We start from the raw sequence: 19,588 nt of genomic DNA, 5'->3' as shown, positions 1-19,588 counted from the left end.
TTTCGCCGGTCTCCAGCAGCCCTCCCTCGCATGCCCGCCAGTGGGGGCGAGGGCAAGATCGAGGCCGCCGCCGAGGGCCCCTGCTGCAAGGTGGGTCATGGTCCGGCGGCCGGGCGCCCACCCTGGATCCTCCTCCAGGCAGGGCCACCGCCATTGCAGCCCAGTGCAGACCGCGGGCGGCGGCATTCTCATCCTCCACCTCAGGAGACCGACGGGGGGCTGAGAGGGGGCGACTGAGCCCCGGGGCTTTGGGGGGCTGTTTGCAAGCCGGCGTTTGGCTTCTTTCCCCGGAGGAGGCTCCCGACGTCGTCGCCCGCCTTGCCGTCCCGCCCGATGACGGTGACTGAGGCGGCAAGCGCCGCCCGCCTGGAACGCGGCCACGTGGCCCGGCGCCTTCCCAGTCGGAAGCGGGCAGCAGAGCGACGGCAGGTGAGGCCGGGAGGGGGCTGTGCCTGCGGGGGTCGGGAGCGGCTGAGGGAGCGGGCCAGGCTGGCATGGGCTTGTCTTGACGGCGCCAGCTTAAGCACCGGGCATGGAGGGCCCCCGCAGAAGAACCTCTGGAGGGCACCAGATTGGCGACGGCTGCGCTCAGTTGCTTCTATTACAGGCTGTTTCATAAGCAGGAGTGTAGTGGCCCTTCATGATAGTCACAGCTACACCCCCTCACAGCCACACCCCTTCTAAGATTATACAGTATAATATAGAATAACCTGGCCAAGTTTGGATACTGCTTTCTGCTTCTCTATCCTTGTTAATGTCTTCTCTCACACCAACAGACGCCCCTAGGAGCCAATCAGCATGAAAGGGGAGTGTTAGCTACTGCGAAGAGTCTTCTCATGGGCTGACTTCCTTTCACTCTGATTGGCGCCAATCAGCAGGAAAGGACAAGGAAAATGTTAAAAGACTTCTCAGTGGCTAAAACACTCCCTTTTCATGCTGATTGGCTCATAGACATTGGGATCCTGCTCCCAAAAAAGACCTGAGGAGACCCTGGACGACAACACCCCTGTTCGACGCAAAGGCTGCGGGAGAGCGTGGGCCTCCTCGGCAGGTTGGGCCTAGCCCAACTGAGTTCCCCAGCCAAGGAAAAAAACCAGAGCGACTCTCTTTGCTGTGGCTACCTGTGAGGGAGGCTCTGCCCGACTTTGTTCTGCTTCTGCTCTAGGCCAGCAGAGGACCCTCCAGTTGCCTCCAGCGTGGCGATGACGCCAGCCAGCACCGCCAGCCGTGACCCCCGGAGGCCTCCGTCACAGGAGGGGCCTGATCGCCCGTCTACAGAGGTCTTTGTCTACGATGAGGGGGACTTTGTGCTGCGTGGAGCAGAATGGCTGGCAAACGGAGGGAATCGCGGGACAGCCAGCCACGCCGTGTCCTGCTTTGACAGTCTTCTGCAGTCAGGCTGGAGGGAGAGACAGAATCGGGGGCTCTTCCGCTACCACTTGGGGGAGCTGCAGACCCAGATCCTGCCAGGGAGGCTGGGATTTGTGGCCCAGCTGAACACCCAAAGGGGATCAGAGAGAAGAAAACCCCAGGAGATCCAAAGCATCCAGCAGAGATTTGACCCCCAGCAGTTCAATTTCAATAAGATCCATCCTGAGGAGATTCTTTTTTGCATGGTCAGGGGCCAGACCACCTCCATGCCCTGCATGGGGGGTGCTCAGATCCCACCCGGTCTTGCCTATGTCCTTGTGGTGATTAATGTCAGCCCTCTGGAGTTTGGACACTCGCTTCTCATCCCTGATCCCACACTCTCCTTGCCCCAGATCCTCACACCGCAGGTCCTTCGCTTTGGACTAGATGCCATCCTCCTCAGCGCCCATCCTGGCTTCCGCATTGGCTTCAACAGCCTTGCAGCCTTTGCTTCAGTCAACCACCTGCACCTGCATGGGTTTTACTTGAACTGGGAGCTGCTGGTAGAATCGGCCCCCTGCAAGCCCCTTCTGCCTGAAGCAAACCTGTATGTGCTGGAAGAGGTCCCAGCTCCTGGCTTCCTCTTCTACAGTGAAGGGCGGCACATGGAGGAGCTGGCACACCAGATTTGCCAGGTCACTAACTACCTGATAAAGAAGGAGATTGCACACAACCTGTTTGTAACCCGGGGTGCTATTCCGGAGGGACCCATTAACTCAGCAGCTCGGCCTGGCATCCGGATCATTGTCTGGGCCAGGAAATCCTGCTTTGGTACCAAAGAAGAGTCTGCATTCAATGTGGCACTCTGTGAGCTGGCAGGGCACCTGCCCATCAAAACCGCCCAGGATTTTAAGAAACTCACAGAGGCGTCAGCCATTCACATGCTTCAGAAATATCTCCTCCCAGACTTCCAGTTTTCCCAGCTCCAGCGTGAGCTGGTGTCCCTCCTCAAAGGATAACCTCCCCACAGGGATTGTCCTGCTCTAGATAATGCTGATAGCATGTGCCTCTTCAGCAAAGTGAAGGAGGGACGCCTCACATACCCTCAATTTCTCCGATTCCCTTTCTTGGAGAAAGCATATAGAGTGCACTAAACTGGCCGCACTTAGAGTTAGTGGAACTATCCTGAACTTCTATTGCTCAGTAGGTGGCAACCTAGTCTCCCCGGCTTTAAAAATATTTCAAGCCAAAGTTGTTCCTATGATGCAATATGGAGCACCTATTTGGGGATGGGAAAACCCTCTACTTGACCAATTAGAGATAGTTCAAAACAAATTTCTAAAAAAACTTCTGCTTCTACCATCAGCGACCCCAGTGGTGCTAATTCGGGCCGAGACAGGGATTTCATCAGTTAGGGCAAAAATTCATTCAACTCTGGTAAATTACTGGAAGGCGAATAAGCAATCTTCCCCAAGGCAAATTTTGAAAATCAGCTCAATAAGTGTATGGTCGGACAAATTTTGGTCTGCCCAACTAACAAAAATTTGCCAACTTTACCACATAGACCCTAAAGCCCTACAAGACCCTTCTAACAAAACCAGCTTCACAGAGGTTCTTCTCCGGCATACTGCTTGGATGGATAGGCTAACTATAATAAATTCTAATTTCACACGATGGTATAGTCTTTTCAAATCAGATCAAACCAAAGCGAACTATTTAGATTTTCTTACAGCAGTAAATCTTCGTCACGCCTTCACAGCTTTGAGATTCCAATCAATGCCTTCGGCATACTTGACTGGCAGATATAACGGGACCCCCCGTGCCCAAAGACTGTGCATCTGTGACACTCCCGAGGTGGAAGATCTTCCACACTACTTGCTAGAATGCTCCCTATACAAACACCCCCAGTTAAAATTCCTGGACGAGGCGCTGACACATGCGCCCGTAGACCTACTCTCGCGTATTTCCTTCCTTCTCTCAGACAGGGACCCAGGCATTACATACAGAGTAGCTTTATTTGCCCTAGCAGCGCAGAAATTACGGAAGAAACGTATAGAGGAACTAGGACTTACTGTCTAGATAATACATGTTGCTATACTTATTGTTATAATAACAATGATTTTAATTGTATTTTAAAAATGTTTCCCTGATAGAAAATGTACCATTTATTTTATAGTAATAATATTTAAGATCCCAATTGTAATTTTAAAATGATTCACCTCATTAAGTGTATGACCTGTTAGAGGCCTATGGCCAGACAGTAATAAATGATGATGATGACATACCCTCAAACAACATGGTGGAAGGGCATGCAAGATTGCTGGTCAATAAAAAATGAGCTCAACTGTATTCCTGTATAATTGTTCGTTAGAGAAGCTGGTATAGCACAGTGGGGAGGAGAGCCTGGCTGGGAGTCCAGAGTCTGTGAGTTCAAATCCCCACTTGTGTCTCCTGGGCGTCAAGGGCCAGCTAAAGATCACCCCCACAGTGAGGGGCTCAGGGGTTATGTGCCCTGCCACCTGTGCAGCCGTTGGCAAGCTGCATAGTCCCAAGCAGCCCAGGTGCCCCCCAGCTGGCAGTTGCGGGAAAGGAAGGGACGGGCTTGTGCAGCTGTGGCAATCTGAGCAGGCCCTAGCCAGCTGGGGAGGACTAGCCTGAATACCGCTTACCATGAAAACCCTATTCATAGGGTAGCCATAAGTTGGGATCGACTTGAAGGCAGTCCATTTCCATTTTCATCACTAGAAGCCAAAATGATGAAACTGAGGTTGTCATACTTTGGACACATCATGAGAAGATGTGATTGACTAGAAAACACAGTAATGCTGGGAAAAACAGAAAGGAGTAGAAAAAGAGGAAGGCTGAACAAGAGATGGATTGATTCCATAAAAGAAGCCACGGACCTGAACTTACAAGCCCTGAACAGGGTGGTTCATGACAAATGCTATTGGAGGTCGCTGATTCATAGGGTCGCCATAAGTCGAAATCAACTTGGTTTACCATTGCCTTCCTATGAGTCTGGATGCATCTTAGTCTGGTGTCTTAGCTTTGACCGTTCTGCGTTGGGTGCCCCTGCTAGAAGTCTAGCTTCTTGGTCTAGACTCCTGATGGCATTGCTCTCAGCTTCTTCAACACCCTCAACTCCCTGCACCTTGTTAAGGTGGGCATCCTATAGGGGGACGGACTGACTAGGCTCTCTTAATATTCCTGTTTTCCACGCATCAAGGAGCTGGTGCATTTTGCCTAAGGATGGAGACAGCCACTGGCCATTCCCGCCTCCTCTCTACAACCCCATACTCACGTAGCCTCCTGCGAAGGTCTGCTGCCTCTGCCCATCTTTGTCCTAAGACTGGCCAGGTGCAGGCCCCAGGGGGCTACCACAAGCCCAGGGTTTTCTCCCCCCACACCCTCTTCCTTGTTTTCCCTCCAGCACCAGATTAAGAGTTTTGGGGGGCCCGGAATCCTCGGATGCTGCCTGGTGGTGTCTGGATGGCATAATAAAACTGCCCTGATGTGCATTTTTTTTTCTTGCGGGTCAAGAAAGGGCGACCGTTTCATTTATTTCTTTATGTCTGTGTAGAACTAGCGCTTTATAAAGAAAGGCCGAACGTGACAGATACACGACGGGGGGCTCAGGTCATAGAGACCAGTTGGTCATGGAACCGACCAGAGGGACGGCAACCCTGGACTTAATCCTCAGTGGGGACCAGGACCTGGTGCAAGATGTAAGTGTTGTTGAACCGATTGGGAGCAGTGACCACAGTGCTATTAAATTAAACATATATGTAACTGGCCAATTGCCAAGAAAATCCAACATGGTCACATTTGACTTCAAAAGAGGAAACTTCACAAAAATGAGGGGATTGGTAAAAAGAAAGCTGAAAAACAAAGTCCAGAGGGTCACATCACTCGAAAATGCTTGGAAGTTGTTTAAAAACACTATATTAGAAGCTCAACTGGAGTGCATACCGCAGATCAGAAAAGGTACCGCCAGGGCCAAGAAGATGCCAGCATGGTTAACGAGCAAAGTCAAGGAAGCTCTTAGAGGCAAAAAGTCTTCCTTCAAAAAATGGAAGTCTTGTCCGAATGAAGAAAATAAAAAAGAACACAAACTCTGACAAAAGAAATGCAAGAAGACAATAAGGGATGCTAAAAAAGAATTTGAGGAGCACATTGCTAAGAACATAAAAACCAACAACAAAAAATTCTATAAATACATTCAAAGCAGGAGACCATCTAGGGAGACAATTGGACCCTTGGATGATAAGGGAGTCAAAGGTGTACTAAAGAACGATAAGGAGATTGCAGAGAAGCTAAATGAATTCTTTGCATCTGTCTTCACAGTGGAAGATATAGGGCAGATCCCTGAACCTGAACTAACATTTGCAGGAAGGGATTCTGAGGAACTGAGACAAATAGTGGTAACGAGAGAGGAAGTTCTAAGCTTAATGGACAATATAAAAACTGACAAATCACCGGGCCCGGATGGCATCCACCCGAGAGTTCTCAAAGAACTCAAAAGTGAAATTGCTGATCTGCTAACTAAAATATGTAACTTGTCCCTTGGGTCCTCCTCCGTGCCTGAGGACTGGAAAGTGGCAAATGTAACGCCAATCTTCAAAAAGGGATCCAGAGGGGATCCCGGAAATTACAGGCCAGTTAGCTTAACTTCTGTCCCTGGAAAACTGGTAGAAAGTATTATTAAAGCTAGATTAACTAAGCACATAGAAGAACAAGCCTTGCTGAAGCAGAGCCAGCATGGCTTCTGCAAGGGAAAGTCCTGTCTCAGTAACCTATTAGAATTCTTTGAGAGTGTCAACAAGCATATAGATAGAGGTGATCCAGTGGACATAGTGTACTTAGACTTTCAAAAAGCGTTTGACAAGGTACCTCACCAAAGGCTTCTGAGGAAGCTTAGCAGTCATGGAATAAGAGGAGAGGTCCTCTTGTGGATAAGAAACTGGTTAAGAAGCAGAAAGCAGAGAGTAGGAATAAACAGACAGTTCTCCCAATGGAGGGCTGTAGAAAGTGGAGTCCCTCAAGGATCGGTATTGGGACCTGTACTTTTCAACTTGTTCATTAATGACCTAGAATTAGGAGTGAGCAGTGAAGTGGCCAAGTTTGCTGATGACACTAAATTGTTCAGGGTTGTTAAAACAAAAAGGGATTGCGAAGAGCTCCAAAAAGACCTCTCCAAACTGAGTGAATGGGCGGAAAAATGGCAAATGCAATTCAATATAAACAAGTGTAAAATTATGCATATTGGAGCAAAAAATCTTAATTTCACATATACGCTCATGGGGTCTGAACTGGCGGTGACCGACCAGGAGACAGACCTCGGGGTTGTAGTGGACAGCACGATGAAAATGTCGACCCAGTGTGCGGCAGCTGTGAAAAAGGCAAATTCCATGCTAGCGATAATTAGGAAAGGTATTGAAAATAAAACAGCCGCTATCATAATGCCGTTGTATAAATCTATGGTGCGGCCGCATTTGGAATACTGTGTACAGTTCTGGTCGCCTCATCTCAAAAAGGATATTATAGAGTTGGAAAAGGTTCAGAAGAGGGCAACCAGAATGATCAAGGGGATGGAGCGACTCCCTTACGAGGAAAGGTTGCAGCATTTGGGGCTTTTTAGTTTAGAGAAAAGGCGGGTCAGAGGAGACATGATAGAAGTGTATAAAATTATGCATGGCATTGAGAAAGTGGATAGAGAAAAGTTCTTCTCCCTCTCTCATAATAATACTAGAACTCGTGGACATTCCAAGAAGCTGAATGTTGGAAGATTCAGGACAGACAAAAGGAAGTACTTCTTTACTCAGCGCATAGTCAAACTATGGAATTTGCTCCCACAAGATGCAGTAATGGCCACCAGCTTGGACGGCTTTAAAAGAAGATTAGACAAATTCATGGAGGACAGGGCTATCAATGGCTACTAGCCATGATGGCTCTGCTCTGCCACCCTAGTCAGAGGCAGCATGCTTCTGAAAACCAGTTGCCGGAAGCCTCAGGAGGGGAGAGTGTTCTTGCACTCGGGTCCTGCTTGCGGGCTTTCCCCAGGCACCTGGTTGGCCACTGTGAGAACAGGATGCTGGACTAGATGGGCCACTGGCCTGATCCAGCAGGCTCTTCTTATGTTCTTATGTTCTTAGGGTGGACCGCCACTACGAGCTACGAGGCCGCTTTCAGTGGCCGGATGTCCGCCTCCTCCCGCCCCCCACCCCGTTTCATGGATGGCCCAATAGGAATCAGCAGCGGGTGGAGCGCGGCCGGGCGGTTCACGTAAATCGAACCACTGCGGCGCCAGTCGCGATCGAGGGCCTGCATTGCGTCACAAAGAGCTCGTCGCCTGGTGATGACGAGAGAAGAGGGGCCGCGATAGCGAGGCGGCGCTCCAGCCCCTCGAGCCGCCCTTTATGGTCGTGGCGCTTCGACCTCGCCCCCTCGCCGTGGCCCGCCCTAGGGGGCGGGGCCCGCTGTCGGCATGGTGACCGCGTCAGGGCCCGAGGGAGCCCTAGCCCCAGGCGCCGCCGCCGCCGCGGGGGAAGCCACGGGGCCCGGTAAGGGGGCGCTGGGGGGACCGGGCGGCGGAGGCGCCACCAGGTCCACCAGCTGCGGCGGAGGCAGAGAGCTTCCCCAATAAGGAGGGCCTGGGCAGCCCCAAAGGTGCCCCGCGAAACCGGCCCGCCTGCCCGGTGACCCCAAGTGACCCCGCCTCCTTGCAGGGCGTTGAGCCCCCCTCCCGTGGGAGCCGCCCAGGCGCCCCTCCTCCTCGTCCCGGGGCCCCCATTCAAGGTGCTGCCGCTGCCAACCTGTGAGGCAAGCCAGGCTCGGGTTTTGCACTACAACTCCCATCAGCCCCAGACAGCTGGCTCGGTCTGACTGGAATTGTAGTCCAAAATGTGTGGCAAAGGCTGCCAGGAATGGGGAATCTGGTGCCCTCCTGATCACCCCTGGCTATTGGCCATGAGGGCTGCTGCGAGTTGCAGTCGGCAGTATCTGGAGGGCCAAAGGAGATTCCCCAGCCCTGCCCTAGATCTTGTTATCCCACCAATGGGTTTGGACATTTATGTGCAGGTGTGCAGAACGTGGCCTTCTCGGTATGACATCCCACTTATGATATCCGCCCCCCTTTCAGGGACACCAGGCACCCTTGTTGAAAGGGCTCTGGCATGACCTTCCTTAATCTGGTGCCCTCCAGAGTTTTGGATGGCAGCTTCCTCAATCCCAGACCATTGACTGTGCTGGCTGGGGTCGAAGGGAGGAGTTGTCGAAAACGTCTGGCGGATACCAGGTTGGGGAAAGCTGCTTTAAGAATGAACTTTTTCGCCCAGGCCATTGAGGGGTTATTGAATTCAGCCGTTTAATGTGTACAGCTAAAATTGAAATGCTCTGTTTGCTGCAGTAAAATAGTTGTTTTTAACTATCTGATTGTATTAATTGATTTATTATTTATTGTTGTTTAACAGGAATATTGTAAACTACCCTGTGAATCTAACAGCTGAACAGCAGTTTAGAAATACAGCAAATAAATAATATACCAGGAGTGCTTGATCCGTGATTGGTACTGCTAAGGCCAGCACAGGCTTGCCATCGCTTGCCACACTTTGCTGTGCGGGCCTGGCTGCCTGGCTTGAGCCTCTGCAGGTTTCTCCAAGCCTCACGGTTTTCTTCTCATTCTCATAGGTGTCTCACCTCACAGACTGGGTACCTTTTCTTTGCCTTGGGCTGTTAGGCTACAGAGTCCAACCTGGTTGGGTAATTTGGAAGACCATGGCTCAGTTTGCATGGCCTGTGCTTCCTTGTAAACTCGGTCCACAGCATCTCCAGGGAAAGCATTGGTTTAAGAAAAGCCTCAGCTTCAGAATCTGGAGAGCCACTGACAGTCAGAACAAATATTAAAGGGAAAGATGGACCTGCCGTTCTGACTTATAAGGAAAGCCTGGCTTGGAGCACAAGCCTTAGAGGAAAGGAGGTGCTCTCAGGGGGTTGAAGAGGGTTGGGAGAGAACCAGACAGATGGTGCTACAATTTTAAAATCTATTTTACTTAAGGAATTTATACTTCACCTTCAACAAGTTCCCAGGGCAGCTCATAAAAATTAACAATAAAACAGTAACATTAAAACAGAAACATTAAAGCACCACAATATAAAGGAGCATTATAAGGAAGACAAGCTCTGCTTTGGATTGCATTAGCAGTAAGTATCAATGAATGCGACAGTGACAGGCTTTGCTGACACTCTTCTTCCTTGTGCCCTTCTGCAAGAGTGCCTGAGAGAATGAAGATCAACACAGACGAAAGTAGTGAGTCTGAAAACGAAACAGATGAAGATGAGGAGGATGAGGATGAAGGCGGTCTGTCAGATGAGTCTGCTAATGAATGCCTTAAGAGGCTGGACACAGAAAACAAAGCATCTCAGGACAAGCCACGAGCCCATAGCCGAGGGCACAAAGGCACTGGACAAGCAGGGCAGAAGGGTGACCTGCCAGGTGTCTCTCTGATAGATCTGGAGGAGCAAACGGCAGAGGAGTGTGAGCAAGAAGAGACGAGGAGGAAGAAAAAGAAGAAACACAGGTGCGCCGTCTCCATGCGTCCCACTCTGGTCCCACAGGAGCCACGCTGAGTGTCTGGGAGCAAGCTGTGGGCTTTCCATGTGCACGCAGGAGTGCAGATGCCACTGCTGCAATCTGCCAGACCCTCCCACAGATCTCTTGAGGCATTGTCACGGGTGAAGAGGCTGCAGCCTTGAGACCTAGTGGGCTGGTCCCATTTTCAGCCCAGAGCATGCTCTCTGTCCCAGGGCAGCTGTCTCCAGCCACTGAGCTGCTGCTTTCTCCCACCTCGATTCTAGGCTGCTGTCCATCAACCTGGCCAACTGCAAATACGAGAGCGGTAAGTGAAGGTTGCTTCTTCGAGGGCGGCTGCTCCCAGAGCCGGAGAGCATCCTCATCACACAGGGCCTGGGTATCGTTTAGTTTCCCGTATTGGCTTTGTGCAGCACAGTGGGGAATGAGCCAACGGCGATCAGGATGACGGCAGGCAGCTGCTGAACTGCCTGGGCCAGGGTGGCCATGGGCACCTGCATTAGGAGAGAGGTTCCCAGGGCTGCTCTGGGTGGATTTGTGTGTGTGAGACTCAAGTCCCATCAGAGGGATTCCTCCTGCTGCTCAGATGGTTGCAGCAGCTCCCCCTGCTTCGGGCAGGGTCCAGAGGGGATCCAGGTGCATCTTGGGACCCTCTGTGGCCCTCTGTTTCTTTTGCTGCAGTTAGGCGTGCTGCTCGGCGCTGTGGCCTGAAAGAAGTGGGGGAGGACGAGGAGTGGACCGTCTGCTGGACTGACTGCTCAGTCTCGCTGGAGCGTGTCATGGAGATGAAGAGGTTCCAGGTACCTGGAGTGAAGGCAGAGAAGAGGGAGCTCCAGCGGAGTGACTGATGGAGCTTGGCTGGCAGACAGCTCTTCTGGAATCTGAGTTGCATGTGCCCCTCTTTGTTGCGAGGATCCCCTGGTGCTGATCAGCACTTCTGCCCCAAACAGCCCTGGCTGTTCTGTGCCTTTGCCCCTGCCAGGGAGCCACCCCGTGCCCTCGGCTACCTTGCCGTGACCCAGATATCACAGGGAGAGGGCTGTGAGTAAGGGCCAGCTGCAACCTGTCCTGGACAGAGCTTTGTTGAGCTTCAGGTGCCAGGTGAGAGTTGTCCTTTTTGCCTGTGCTTCTGTGCATGTCCACTGGCTCTGTGCTTTTAAGGTCCACCTTATGTTAACTTTGGGCTGCTCTTGCTATTATATACCTCACCAGGCTCTTTTTGTTCAAATTTTGATAAGCATTTTTGATGATTCATACTCTGTTTTAACATGGAAGCTGCTTGAGGAGTCTTCATGTAAGACTGAAAGGTGGTCTAAGAACTACTCTGAATAAAGAGCCAGATTGTTCATGAGGACCCTTTGCCAGAAATGCGGTGATCTTCTTTCCCTGCCCTGCCCTTGCTCTATTTCAGAAAATTAACCACTTCCCAGGCATGGCAGAGATCTGCCGCAAGGACCTGCTTGCCCGCAACCTCAACCGCATGCTCAAGCTCTTCCCCAAGGAGTACAGCATCTTCCCACGTACTTGGTGCTTGCCGGCCGAGTGAGTGACGGAAAAGGTTTACGAGCCCTGGCACAGCCTCTGGCCAGGGAATCTGATCCCGGTGGTGGTGCCCGGGGAAGCGGAAGCACTGAAGCACCACTGGGAAGGGGCTTCTGTCTCAGCCGTCCTGTGCCAGCTCTGGGACATCCCCTCCCTAATTTGGATCAAAAACACTTGCCGCCACTGGCTTAGGAGAGAGAACCCTGGGCAGCAGCGCCGGATGACGGCATTTGTGGTGCTGCCTGCATGCCCACATCTGCATTGTCCCTGCACAGCTATGGGGACTTCCAAGCCTATGGGCGCATGAGGAAGAACAGGACGTACATCTGCAAGCCAGACAGCGGCTGCCAAGGACGGGGCATCTTCATTACACGCAATCCCAAGGAGATCAAGCACGGCGAGCACATGATCTGCCAGCAGTACATTGCCAAGGTAGGCCCGGTGAAGGCAGAGAGAACCTTTGCCCAAACCCACAGCTGCTGCCCTCTTAGCAGAGCTGGTTCCAAGTCCACGCTCAGTTGAGAACGTTAGCTTTGCCTGGGGATATTCAGAGCCAGACTCCTGAGCTGTCTGGGGAAATGCATCTGCCCCTGACCCCTGAGCCTATCTCCTTGCAGCCCTTCCTCATTGATGGCTTTAAGTTCGACATGCGCATCTATGTACTGGTCACTTCCTGCGACCCGCTGAAAATCTTTGTCTACGAGGAGGGGCTAGCCCGTTTTGCCACCATGAGGTACATCGAGCCCAGCAGCAGCAACCTGGTAAAGAAGGGATGTTTCCCAGAAACTGGCATTTGCTTTGTAGGATAATAAGCTGTTGGTGCCCAGTGGGACTTCTGAGAGCTCTCTTCTAGGGCCTGGGAGTGGGTGGAGTGTTCTGGGACACTCTGCAAACTAAAGGTCACCCCACGTCCAGTCAGTGGAATCCCAGAGCTGGGAAATGCTGCTGGGTAACTAGGCCGCCATAAGCCCCGCGCTCCTTGTGTGCTATGACATGCAGCACTAAGGAGTGTGGGGAGGAGGATTTGAGGGCTGCTAGGGCGGGGTGATGAATGCTGCTGGTCAAGGGAGACTGGGCAGGAGACGAACGGGTCTCAAGGCCTGGAGAGTAAACCTTCCTGCTGTCTCTTACTCAGGATGACATCTGCATGCACCTGACCAACTATGCCATCAACAAGCACAACGAGAACTTTGTGCGTGATGACAATACAGGCAGCAAGAGGTATTTCCCCCCCTAGCCCCCTGCAGGAGCAGACTTGTGCTGTCTGCTTGGGGGCATTTGCCTCTTGCTAAGGGTGCGGCTTAGATGGGCGGAGGCAGTTGCAGGCCAGCGGATGGCACGTGGAAATGGGCAAGTTGGGTTCTAGTCCACTCTGAGTCGGAAACTCAAGAGATGTAAAACCAACTCAAGAGATGCTCAGGCCATCGCTAAAATGGGTGGGCACTGGCAGTGTTGCTACTGGACACGGGAGGGTGGGCTGTGTCGGTAGCAGGAGGCGTGCTTTGCATGCAGAAGGTCCCTGCTAGCATCTCCATCTAAATGAGGGCCTTGGGTAGCAAGGCTGAGCATGGCGAAAGGCCCTGGAGAGCTGCTGCCCGTCAGTGGAGACCGTCCTGGGCTGGATGGCTTCGTGTCAGGCAGCCTCACGTGCGCACAGGCTCATCACTACACTCTGCTGCTGTGTGGACAAAGCGCGGAGGGTTTTAATGCCTCCTAAGGCTGTCATCCCAAGTGCACTTGCCTGGCAATCAGGACACCCTGGTTGTCCAGCTTTGCCCAGCCTGTTGTTGACCCTTTCTTTGTGGTCGTAGGGAACAGGGCTTGGGGGTTTGCTGGTCTTCAGGGGCAGAGTCTGGCCTTGATCTCCCTGCAGCCCCTTTCTCTCCCCCCCCCAACTCCCAACAGGAAGTTGTCCACACTGAACACCTGGATGCGGGAGCACAGCTACAACATGGACGAGCTGTGGCGGGACATCGAGGACATCATAATCAAAACCCTCATTGCTGCCCACCCAGTTCTGAAGCACAACTACCGCACCTGCTTCCCCAACCACATCTCCGGCTGTGCCTGCTTCGAGATCCTGGGCTTCGACATCCTCCTTGACAGGAAGCTCAAGCCTTGGCTCTTGGAGGTGAGAGGGAGGCCATTGTCTCTCTGCAACAGAATCTCCAACAGACAGAATCAGCCTGTCCGAGTACTGCATGAGCCTCACAGTCAGGTTTTCGGCCCTCTCTAGGTTTCCTGGCTTTCTCCGGCTGTGCACCCCTTGTCTTTGGCACACATGTCGTTGCCCGCTTCTTTGTATCCTGAAACAAGTCAGAGTGGAGTCTGCAAAGATCTTGGAAGGCAGAGATGGGGTGGGATAGATGTCTTCATGCAGTAGTAATGTAAACAGGCAATCTGCAGTGATTTGGGATACTGGCAAATATGTATCAATATTGTCAGCCCTGATTGGCTGCAAAAGTCAAAGCTCCCCCACCCCTGGCAGAGGTCATTCCAAGCCCTGTTCCGTCCGTCTGAAGCACCCATTCTGATCCTGGCTGCTTGGTGTCCACCTTCTGCTGACCCCACCCTAAGTACAGTATTGCAAACAGTATCTTTTTTAAAAAAAATGTAGTACTTGGAACATGTGTCCTTGTTCTGGAAGGAGCAGGAGTCCTGAAGTCTCATGCCCTAGAAGGAGCTGTCTGTACCCTCACTGCTGTTGCCCCTGCAGGTCAACCACTCCCCCAGCTTCACCACTGACTCCCGCCTGGACCGTGAAGTGAAAGACGCCCTGCTCTGCGACGCAATCAATCTCGCCAACCTGCGTGCTTGTGACAAGAAGAAGGTGCTCGAAGAGGACAAGAGGCGGGTGAAGGAGCGCCTTCTCCAGGTCCACCAGCCCCCCCGTGAGGCCAGGTACCCCTATGAGGACAACGCACCATGGGCCCAGCGCAACTGCAGCCATCCCAAGGGCCTGCCTTCCACTGGCCTTGCACCCTCCTTCTCCTGTTAGAGGCTGCTGGCCCCCAGGCTTTTCTGTGGGTGGCTTTGCCTTCAGAGGCCGCCAGCACCCTGAGTCCCTTCGCTTTTCCCTCGCTCCATTAGCAGTGTTTGTAGGCTGCATGTCAGCCTCCAGCCACCCCAGGGGACAGAACATGGAGCAAGTAGCCGTTCAGATGGGTTTCTCTATTCTCCTGGTCCTGGAATGGGCTCCAGAGCACAGCATGAGGACTGGACCCTGGAATGTGGGTAGATGGTTGCCTTGGCAGTAGCTGTTCATTGCTCCATGCCATTGGGGGGGGAGGGCAAAGTTGCCTGGTCACTGGAGAGACAGAGGAGGAGGACATCAGTGCCCACATGTCCCTCCCTCTCTCTCAGGCAGAGTCTGTGGAATTTCTCTGCTGCTGGTGTCACAGCCTGACCTCTCTTGATCTGCAGGCGTGAACAGATGCAGAGCAGCCAGGCCGCCTGGCTGGCCCAAGCAGAGAAGTATGAGAACAGCCACCTGGGCGGCTACCGGCGCATCTTCCCATTGCGGGGTACAGAGAAGTACCTGCCCTTCTTCAAGCACAGCGGATCTCTCTTCCAAGAGACAGTTGCCTCCAAGGCCAGAGAAGAGTGCGCCAGGTACCTGGGAGGGCATGTGGAAGGATTCCCCCGCTGTGCAGAGCAGGCCCATTCACCACCTGCACAGTCACGCCTGCGTCTCCCAGCACGAGGGGTTTGCGTCCAACAAGGTGACTTGTCCTGTCAGGCAACAGCTGGAGGAGATCCGCCAGAAGCGGGAGCAGAGGGAGAGCACAGCCGGGAAGAAGCGAAGGGATGTGAAGGAGAACTTGCAGGGGGAGTCCGCAGGGGAGAAGGCCCACGAGAAGGGAAAGGGCAAGTCTGCCCTCACCCGCATGACCTACAGCCACAGCAAGACCTGGAACCCAAAGGTACCTCGCGGGATTCTCCCTCAAGGCACGGAGCTCTCGGCCCTCTCTTGCTCTGTGCTTCCATGCCAAGGAGGTGCCTCAGAAGGGCTGTCAATCCCAGAGCCATTTCCAGGCATCCCAGTCTGTGCACCAGGAAACCTTTTCTGTTCATCTTCAAAGCCTGATGGATATTTCATGTCATATTGCATAGTTGTGTTTTAAATATTTACATGGTTTCATTCTTCTCTGTGGCAGAGAGAGAGATGGGAGATCATGTGGAGGGTACCAGAGGCCCCCACCCCAGTCTCTCTGCCCCTTCCTCCTCTGGATGAAGGAGGGTCTTTTGCTTTCTCCGGCACGGCTACAGAGGAACTGGTGGAAGGTCCCAGTGGGAAGCAACCTGCAGGGGCTCCACCGGGAGCACACCAGCACCAGCCGTGGGCTCCTTTTGCTTCTGTGGAGGGGGGGATATTTTGCTTGTTTTACTTAAGCTGTTTTCTGAGCTGTCAAGTAGGATAGAAATATTTAAAGTTAGCAGATGGGCACCGTGAGGCTGGCTGTGCTTCTCGGGTTCCACCCAGGCCGTTTCCTTTCCTAGATGCCCTCCCTACCTTACGACAGCATGACTCCCCAGGCCATAGTGGAGGAAGAGGAAGTGGAGAGGGTCAAAGCCCTCCTGCGCCGTGAGAATCTGATCCGAGGGCTGGGCATTGTGGACCAGCTAACCCGCCTGCTTCGCAGCACAGAGCCCAGGCCAGTGGAAATCCAGAGGCCCCACATTAACATCTCCGAAAGCCAGGTAGGCACAGGGGCTGTTTTCAAACCCCAAAACTCAGGCTAGATGGGAAGGCTAGGAGCAGATGTGGCTGGGATCCAGAGTGGCCTGCCAGAAGGAATGTTGGCCCTGGGTTGGAGAGGCCTGGGTTCATGTCCCAGCCCTGCAGTGGGCTTGGCTGCCCTCTCCTGTTCCCCAGGAACCCGTGGGCCTCGCCTCGAAGGGCAAACTGTTTTGCTTCACCAAGGCTAGACAAATGCCTGGTAACTAGTTTTGAGGAGAGCAGCATTTAAACTGGGGAGAGGAAGCCTGGGGCTCCCTTTGGGAATCCAGTGGGGGTCCTTGCAAAGAGGCAGGACGTGAGAGAGGGCTCCCCTCAGCACTGCTGGCAGCCATATTCAGGCCACCTGCCAAGCCTCAGCTGGCTGTTTTTCCTTCCAGCCTCACTTTCTTCAGGAGGTGTTCAGTAACAGAGAATCCCAGAACCTGATGACCCTCGTCCCCCTGTCCCTCCTAGGGGGCTCCGTTCAGGAGCTGGGGCAGCAGATCCTGCAGCAACCCACAGCACGTGTCCAGCTGCTGGGCAGCCAGGGGTTCATCCCGACCATCCTGGGCGCCCTCTCAGGCCTAAGCCCTTCCCACGAGGCCTCCTATTCCTCCCACTTCAAGCCGCAGCTCCACATCCAGCCGCCCAGGAACATGAGCTGGCTGGGCACAGCCATGGTGGGCGAGCCCAGCACTCTTGCCCGGATGCTGAAGGCAGGAGGGCGCCGATTTGGCAGTGCCAAGAACAAGTTGGACGTCGGTGAGTACTGTGAGTGAGGGCGTTCTGGAGCCATGGTCGTCTGACTCTCCGCCGTTGCCGCGAACAGCAGCAGCAGTGGAAGGGTTGGGGCACCAGGAAACATACCCGCTCCCTGCCTGCATGCTCAGGAACCCCAAGGCTCAGGATCAGGGCACCACAAGGGCCACAGCCTGCAATGGAGACAGGGCATGCAAGTATCCTGGGAGGTGGTGCCAAGAGGCAGCCGGGACACTTAAGGACCTGGGAGTGCAGGCCAGGCCCAGCTTGTTGATCTGCCTTCTTCTCCCGCCCATGCCTCTCGTCCTGCTTCTCTTCCAGGCAGCCCTGCCAGCAAGAGGCCTCTGTACATGGGCTCCGGCTCCCTGAGCTGCCTGCCTCACGCTGGGAGAGCACCAGGCCACCTGTACAGCAGCTTCCCCTTCCCCTCCGTGGCAGCCCCCCTAAGCCGCACTGATGTGCACGGACTGGCCATCAACTCCGCGTCTGCCCCCCTCATCCGGCGCACAAGTCCCCATCGCTCCAGCAATGTGGCCACGCTGCACCTCAACCAGCCCAGGTAGCCTCCGCAGAGCCGAGGTCTCCTTTGCAGCAGGGCTCATCCCAGCGAGAGCCGGCTGCCTGGCCGCTCTCCCCAACGGTTTCTTTGACCTTTTGTCCCCAGGAAAGGCACTTTACTTGAATGCTTGGCAAAACAGCGATTCTAGGAGCAAGAAGAGCTTGGGGGGGGGTCGCTGGGGGATGCTGATGCCAATGCCTGGGGCAGGAGGGGCAGGAGAGGAGACAGAGCCCTCTGCCCTGCCTTGCTGCAGCAGTGGCCTGGAGGCACGGCTCTTGATGCAACACGTACCCCTCCCCCTCAGAGCCAGGCCCCTCACCAATTCACCCCTCCACGGCTGAGCAATGTAGCAGAAGCCATTCCCCCCCCCCACTGCCCCAAGCAGCAGCAGCAGCAGCAGCAGCAGCTTCTGAGAACAGTATTAGGTGCCTTTGGCTGTTGTGGTCCCTCATGCCATCTTCCCTGCCCTTGATGCCAGTCAGCCTGCCAGAGGCCATAGACCATTTCTGGAGAGCACGATGGGCCGGGGGACGGGAGGGGCATTTTGTAGCCGACTTTGTATTAAAGTTTTATACAGTTATACAATCTGGGGCGTCTCTCTCACTCTCTCCTTCTGCTGACAGGCACAGCACATGGTTTGCCTAATAGGCAGCCTGTGGAGCTCTCCCTGCCGCTGGTAGGAATGGCTCCTGCATTGCTCCGAAGAGCTGCTCGATCCTTGTGTGAAAGAGCTGGGAGAATACCAGCAGCCCACTGTTCTTTGCCCTTCAGAGAACAGTAGAGTTGGAGGGGGCCTGCAAGGCCATCAAGTCCAGCCCCCTGCTCAATGCATCTTTGGATTTCAGGGAGAGGGGATGCAGTGGGGTCCTCTGTCTGCTGCTGGTGGGACAGCCAAGCAGCACTGGGCTGCCGAGAGTGGGGTGAGGGGAAGGGCACCCAGTCTTAATTTCACAAATACGCTCATGGGGTCTGAACTGATAGTGACGGACCAGGAATGAGACCTTGGGGTCATCGTGGATAGCTCGATGAAGACGTCGACCCAGCCGGTGGTAGCTGTGAAAAAGGCAAATAACGTGCTAGGGATCATTAAGATAAGTATTGAAAATGAAACTGCCGGCATCATAATGCTGTTGCATAAATCTATGGTGTGACTGAATTTGGAATACTGTGTGCATTTCTGGTGGCCTCATCTCAAAAAGGATATTGTAGAGCTGTAAAAGGTTCAGAAAAGGGCAACCAGTGGCTCCCCTACAAGGAAAGGTTGCAGCATTTGGGGTGTTTTCATGTAGAGAAAATGAAAGTTAAGAGGTGACATGATAGATGTTTAAAAATTATGCATGGCATGGAGAAAATGGATAGTAACACTATGCTCTGCCTCCATAGTCTGAGGCGCATGCTTCTGGATGCCAGCTGCTGGGATCCACAGGAGGGGAGGGTGCTCTTGCGCTCAGATCCTTTTTGTGGGCTTTCCATGGGCAACTGGTTGGCCACTGTGAGAAAAGGGTGCTGGACTGGATGCCCCCCCCCGGCCTGCTCCAACAAATGTGCTTAGTATAAAAGTAGAAGGGCTGTAGCTTTGTGGTGGAGCATATGCGTTGCGTGCATGAGGAGGTCCCAGCTTCAACCCCAGGAGGGCTGGGACGCTTCAATAATAATAATAATAATAATTTAATTTTTAGGCTGCCTATCTGGCCGAAGCCACTCTAGGCGGCGTACATATTAAATTCAATAAAATATAAAATACAGTAAATACAATAAAATACAAATAATAATCAGTGACAGAATAGCAGCAATTGTAATACATAGCAGCGGGGATTGAGTATATAATTAGCCCATCCCGATAGTCTCAAAGGCCTGACCAAACAGCCAAGTTTTTAATGCTTGGCGGAAGGTATCCAGGGAAGGGGCATGTCGAAGATCCAACGGGAGGGAATTCCAGAGAGTGGGGGCCGCCACCGAAAAAGCCCTCTCTCTAGTCCCCACCAACCTAGCTACTTTTGTTGGTGGGATTGAGAGAAGGCCCTGCGTGGCGGATCTTGTCGGGCGGCATAGTTGGTGACGCTGGAGGTGC

The 19,588-nt window shown here is 53.2% G+C and overlaps 2 protein-coding genes across 5 annotated transcripts; both read left to right on the top strand.

Moving 5' to 3' along the window:
- Nucleotides 1-15: 15 nt before the first annotated feature.
- On the top strand, nt 16-18,067 carry TTLL13 (tubulin tyrosine ligase like 13). 3 transcript variants are annotated; one of them, XM_061595890.1, is made up of 15 exons: nt 16-90; nt 9,618-9,926; nt 10,204-10,244; nt 10,619-10,737; nt 11,349-11,479; nt 11,755-11,911; nt 12,097-12,240; nt 12,615-12,700; nt 13,385-13,610; nt 14,196-14,380; nt 14,903-15,091; nt 15,219-15,402; nt 15,980-16,180; nt 16,598-16,961; nt 17,280-18,067. In XM_061595890.1, exons 2-15 carry the CDS (start codon nt 9,631-9,633, stop codon nt 17,519-17,521), a joined length of 2,565 nt encoding a protein of 854 aa, XP_061451874.1. In that variant the 5' UTR covers nt 16-90; nt 9,618-9,630; the 3' UTR covers nt 17,522-18,067. The 3 variants fall into 3 exon arrangements, with proteins under 3 accessions (XP_061451874.1, XP_061451873.1, XP_061451872.1); XM_061595889.1 differs by lacking the exon at nt 16-90 and adding an exon at nt 7,691-7,910; XM_061595888.1 differs by lacking the exon at nt 16-90 and adding an exon at nt 7,946-8,450.
- GDPGP1 (GDP-D-glucose phosphorylase 1) lies at nt 20-3,700 on the top strand. 2 transcript variants are annotated; one of them, XM_061595892.1, is made up of 2 exons: nt 20-90; nt 1,166-3,700. In XM_061595892.1, exon 2 carries the CDS (start codon nt 1,203-1,205, stop codon nt 2,367-2,369), a length of 1,167 nt encoding a protein of 388 aa, XP_061451876.1. In that variant the 5' UTR covers nt 20-90; nt 1,166-1,202; the 3' UTR covers nt 2,370-3,700. The 2 variants fall into 2 exon arrangements, with proteins under 2 accessions (XP_061451876.1, XP_061451875.1); XM_061595891.1 differs by having other exon boundaries at nt 84-429.
- Nucleotides 18,068-19,588: the final 1,521 nt, after the last annotated feature.

Source organism: Rhineura floridana, chromosome 14, assembly GCF_030035675.1.
Source record: "Rhineura floridana isolate rRhiFlo1 chromosome 14, rRhiFlo1.hap2, whole genome shotgun sequence".
Lineage (NCBI taxonomy): Eukaryota > Metazoa > Chordata > Lepidosauria > Squamata > Rhineuridae > Rhineura > Rhineura floridana.
The sequence above is the reverse complement of the archived record's forward strand: the minus strand, read 5'-3'. Positions and strand labels throughout refer to the sequence as shown.

Excerpts from the sequence above, each read along its gene's own strand:
- GDPGP1 (XM_061595892.1), top strand. The coding sequence starts at position 1,203 with ATGACGCCAGCCAGCACCGCCAGCCGTGACCCCCGGAGGCCTCCGTCA.
- TTLL13 (XM_061595888.1), top strand. The coding sequence starts at position 8,251 with ATGTGTGGCAAAGGCTGCCAGGAATGGGGAATCTGGTGCCCTCCTGAT. Across the intron at positions 11,480-11,754 it reads ACTTGGTGCTTGCCGGCCGA|CTATGGGGACTTCCAAGCCT; the intron begins GTGAGTGACGGA and ends GTCCCTGCACAG. Across the intron at positions 12,241-12,614 it reads AGCCCAGCAGCAGCAACCTG|GATGACATCTGCATGCACCT; the intron begins GTAAAGAAGGGA and ends TCTCTTACTCAG.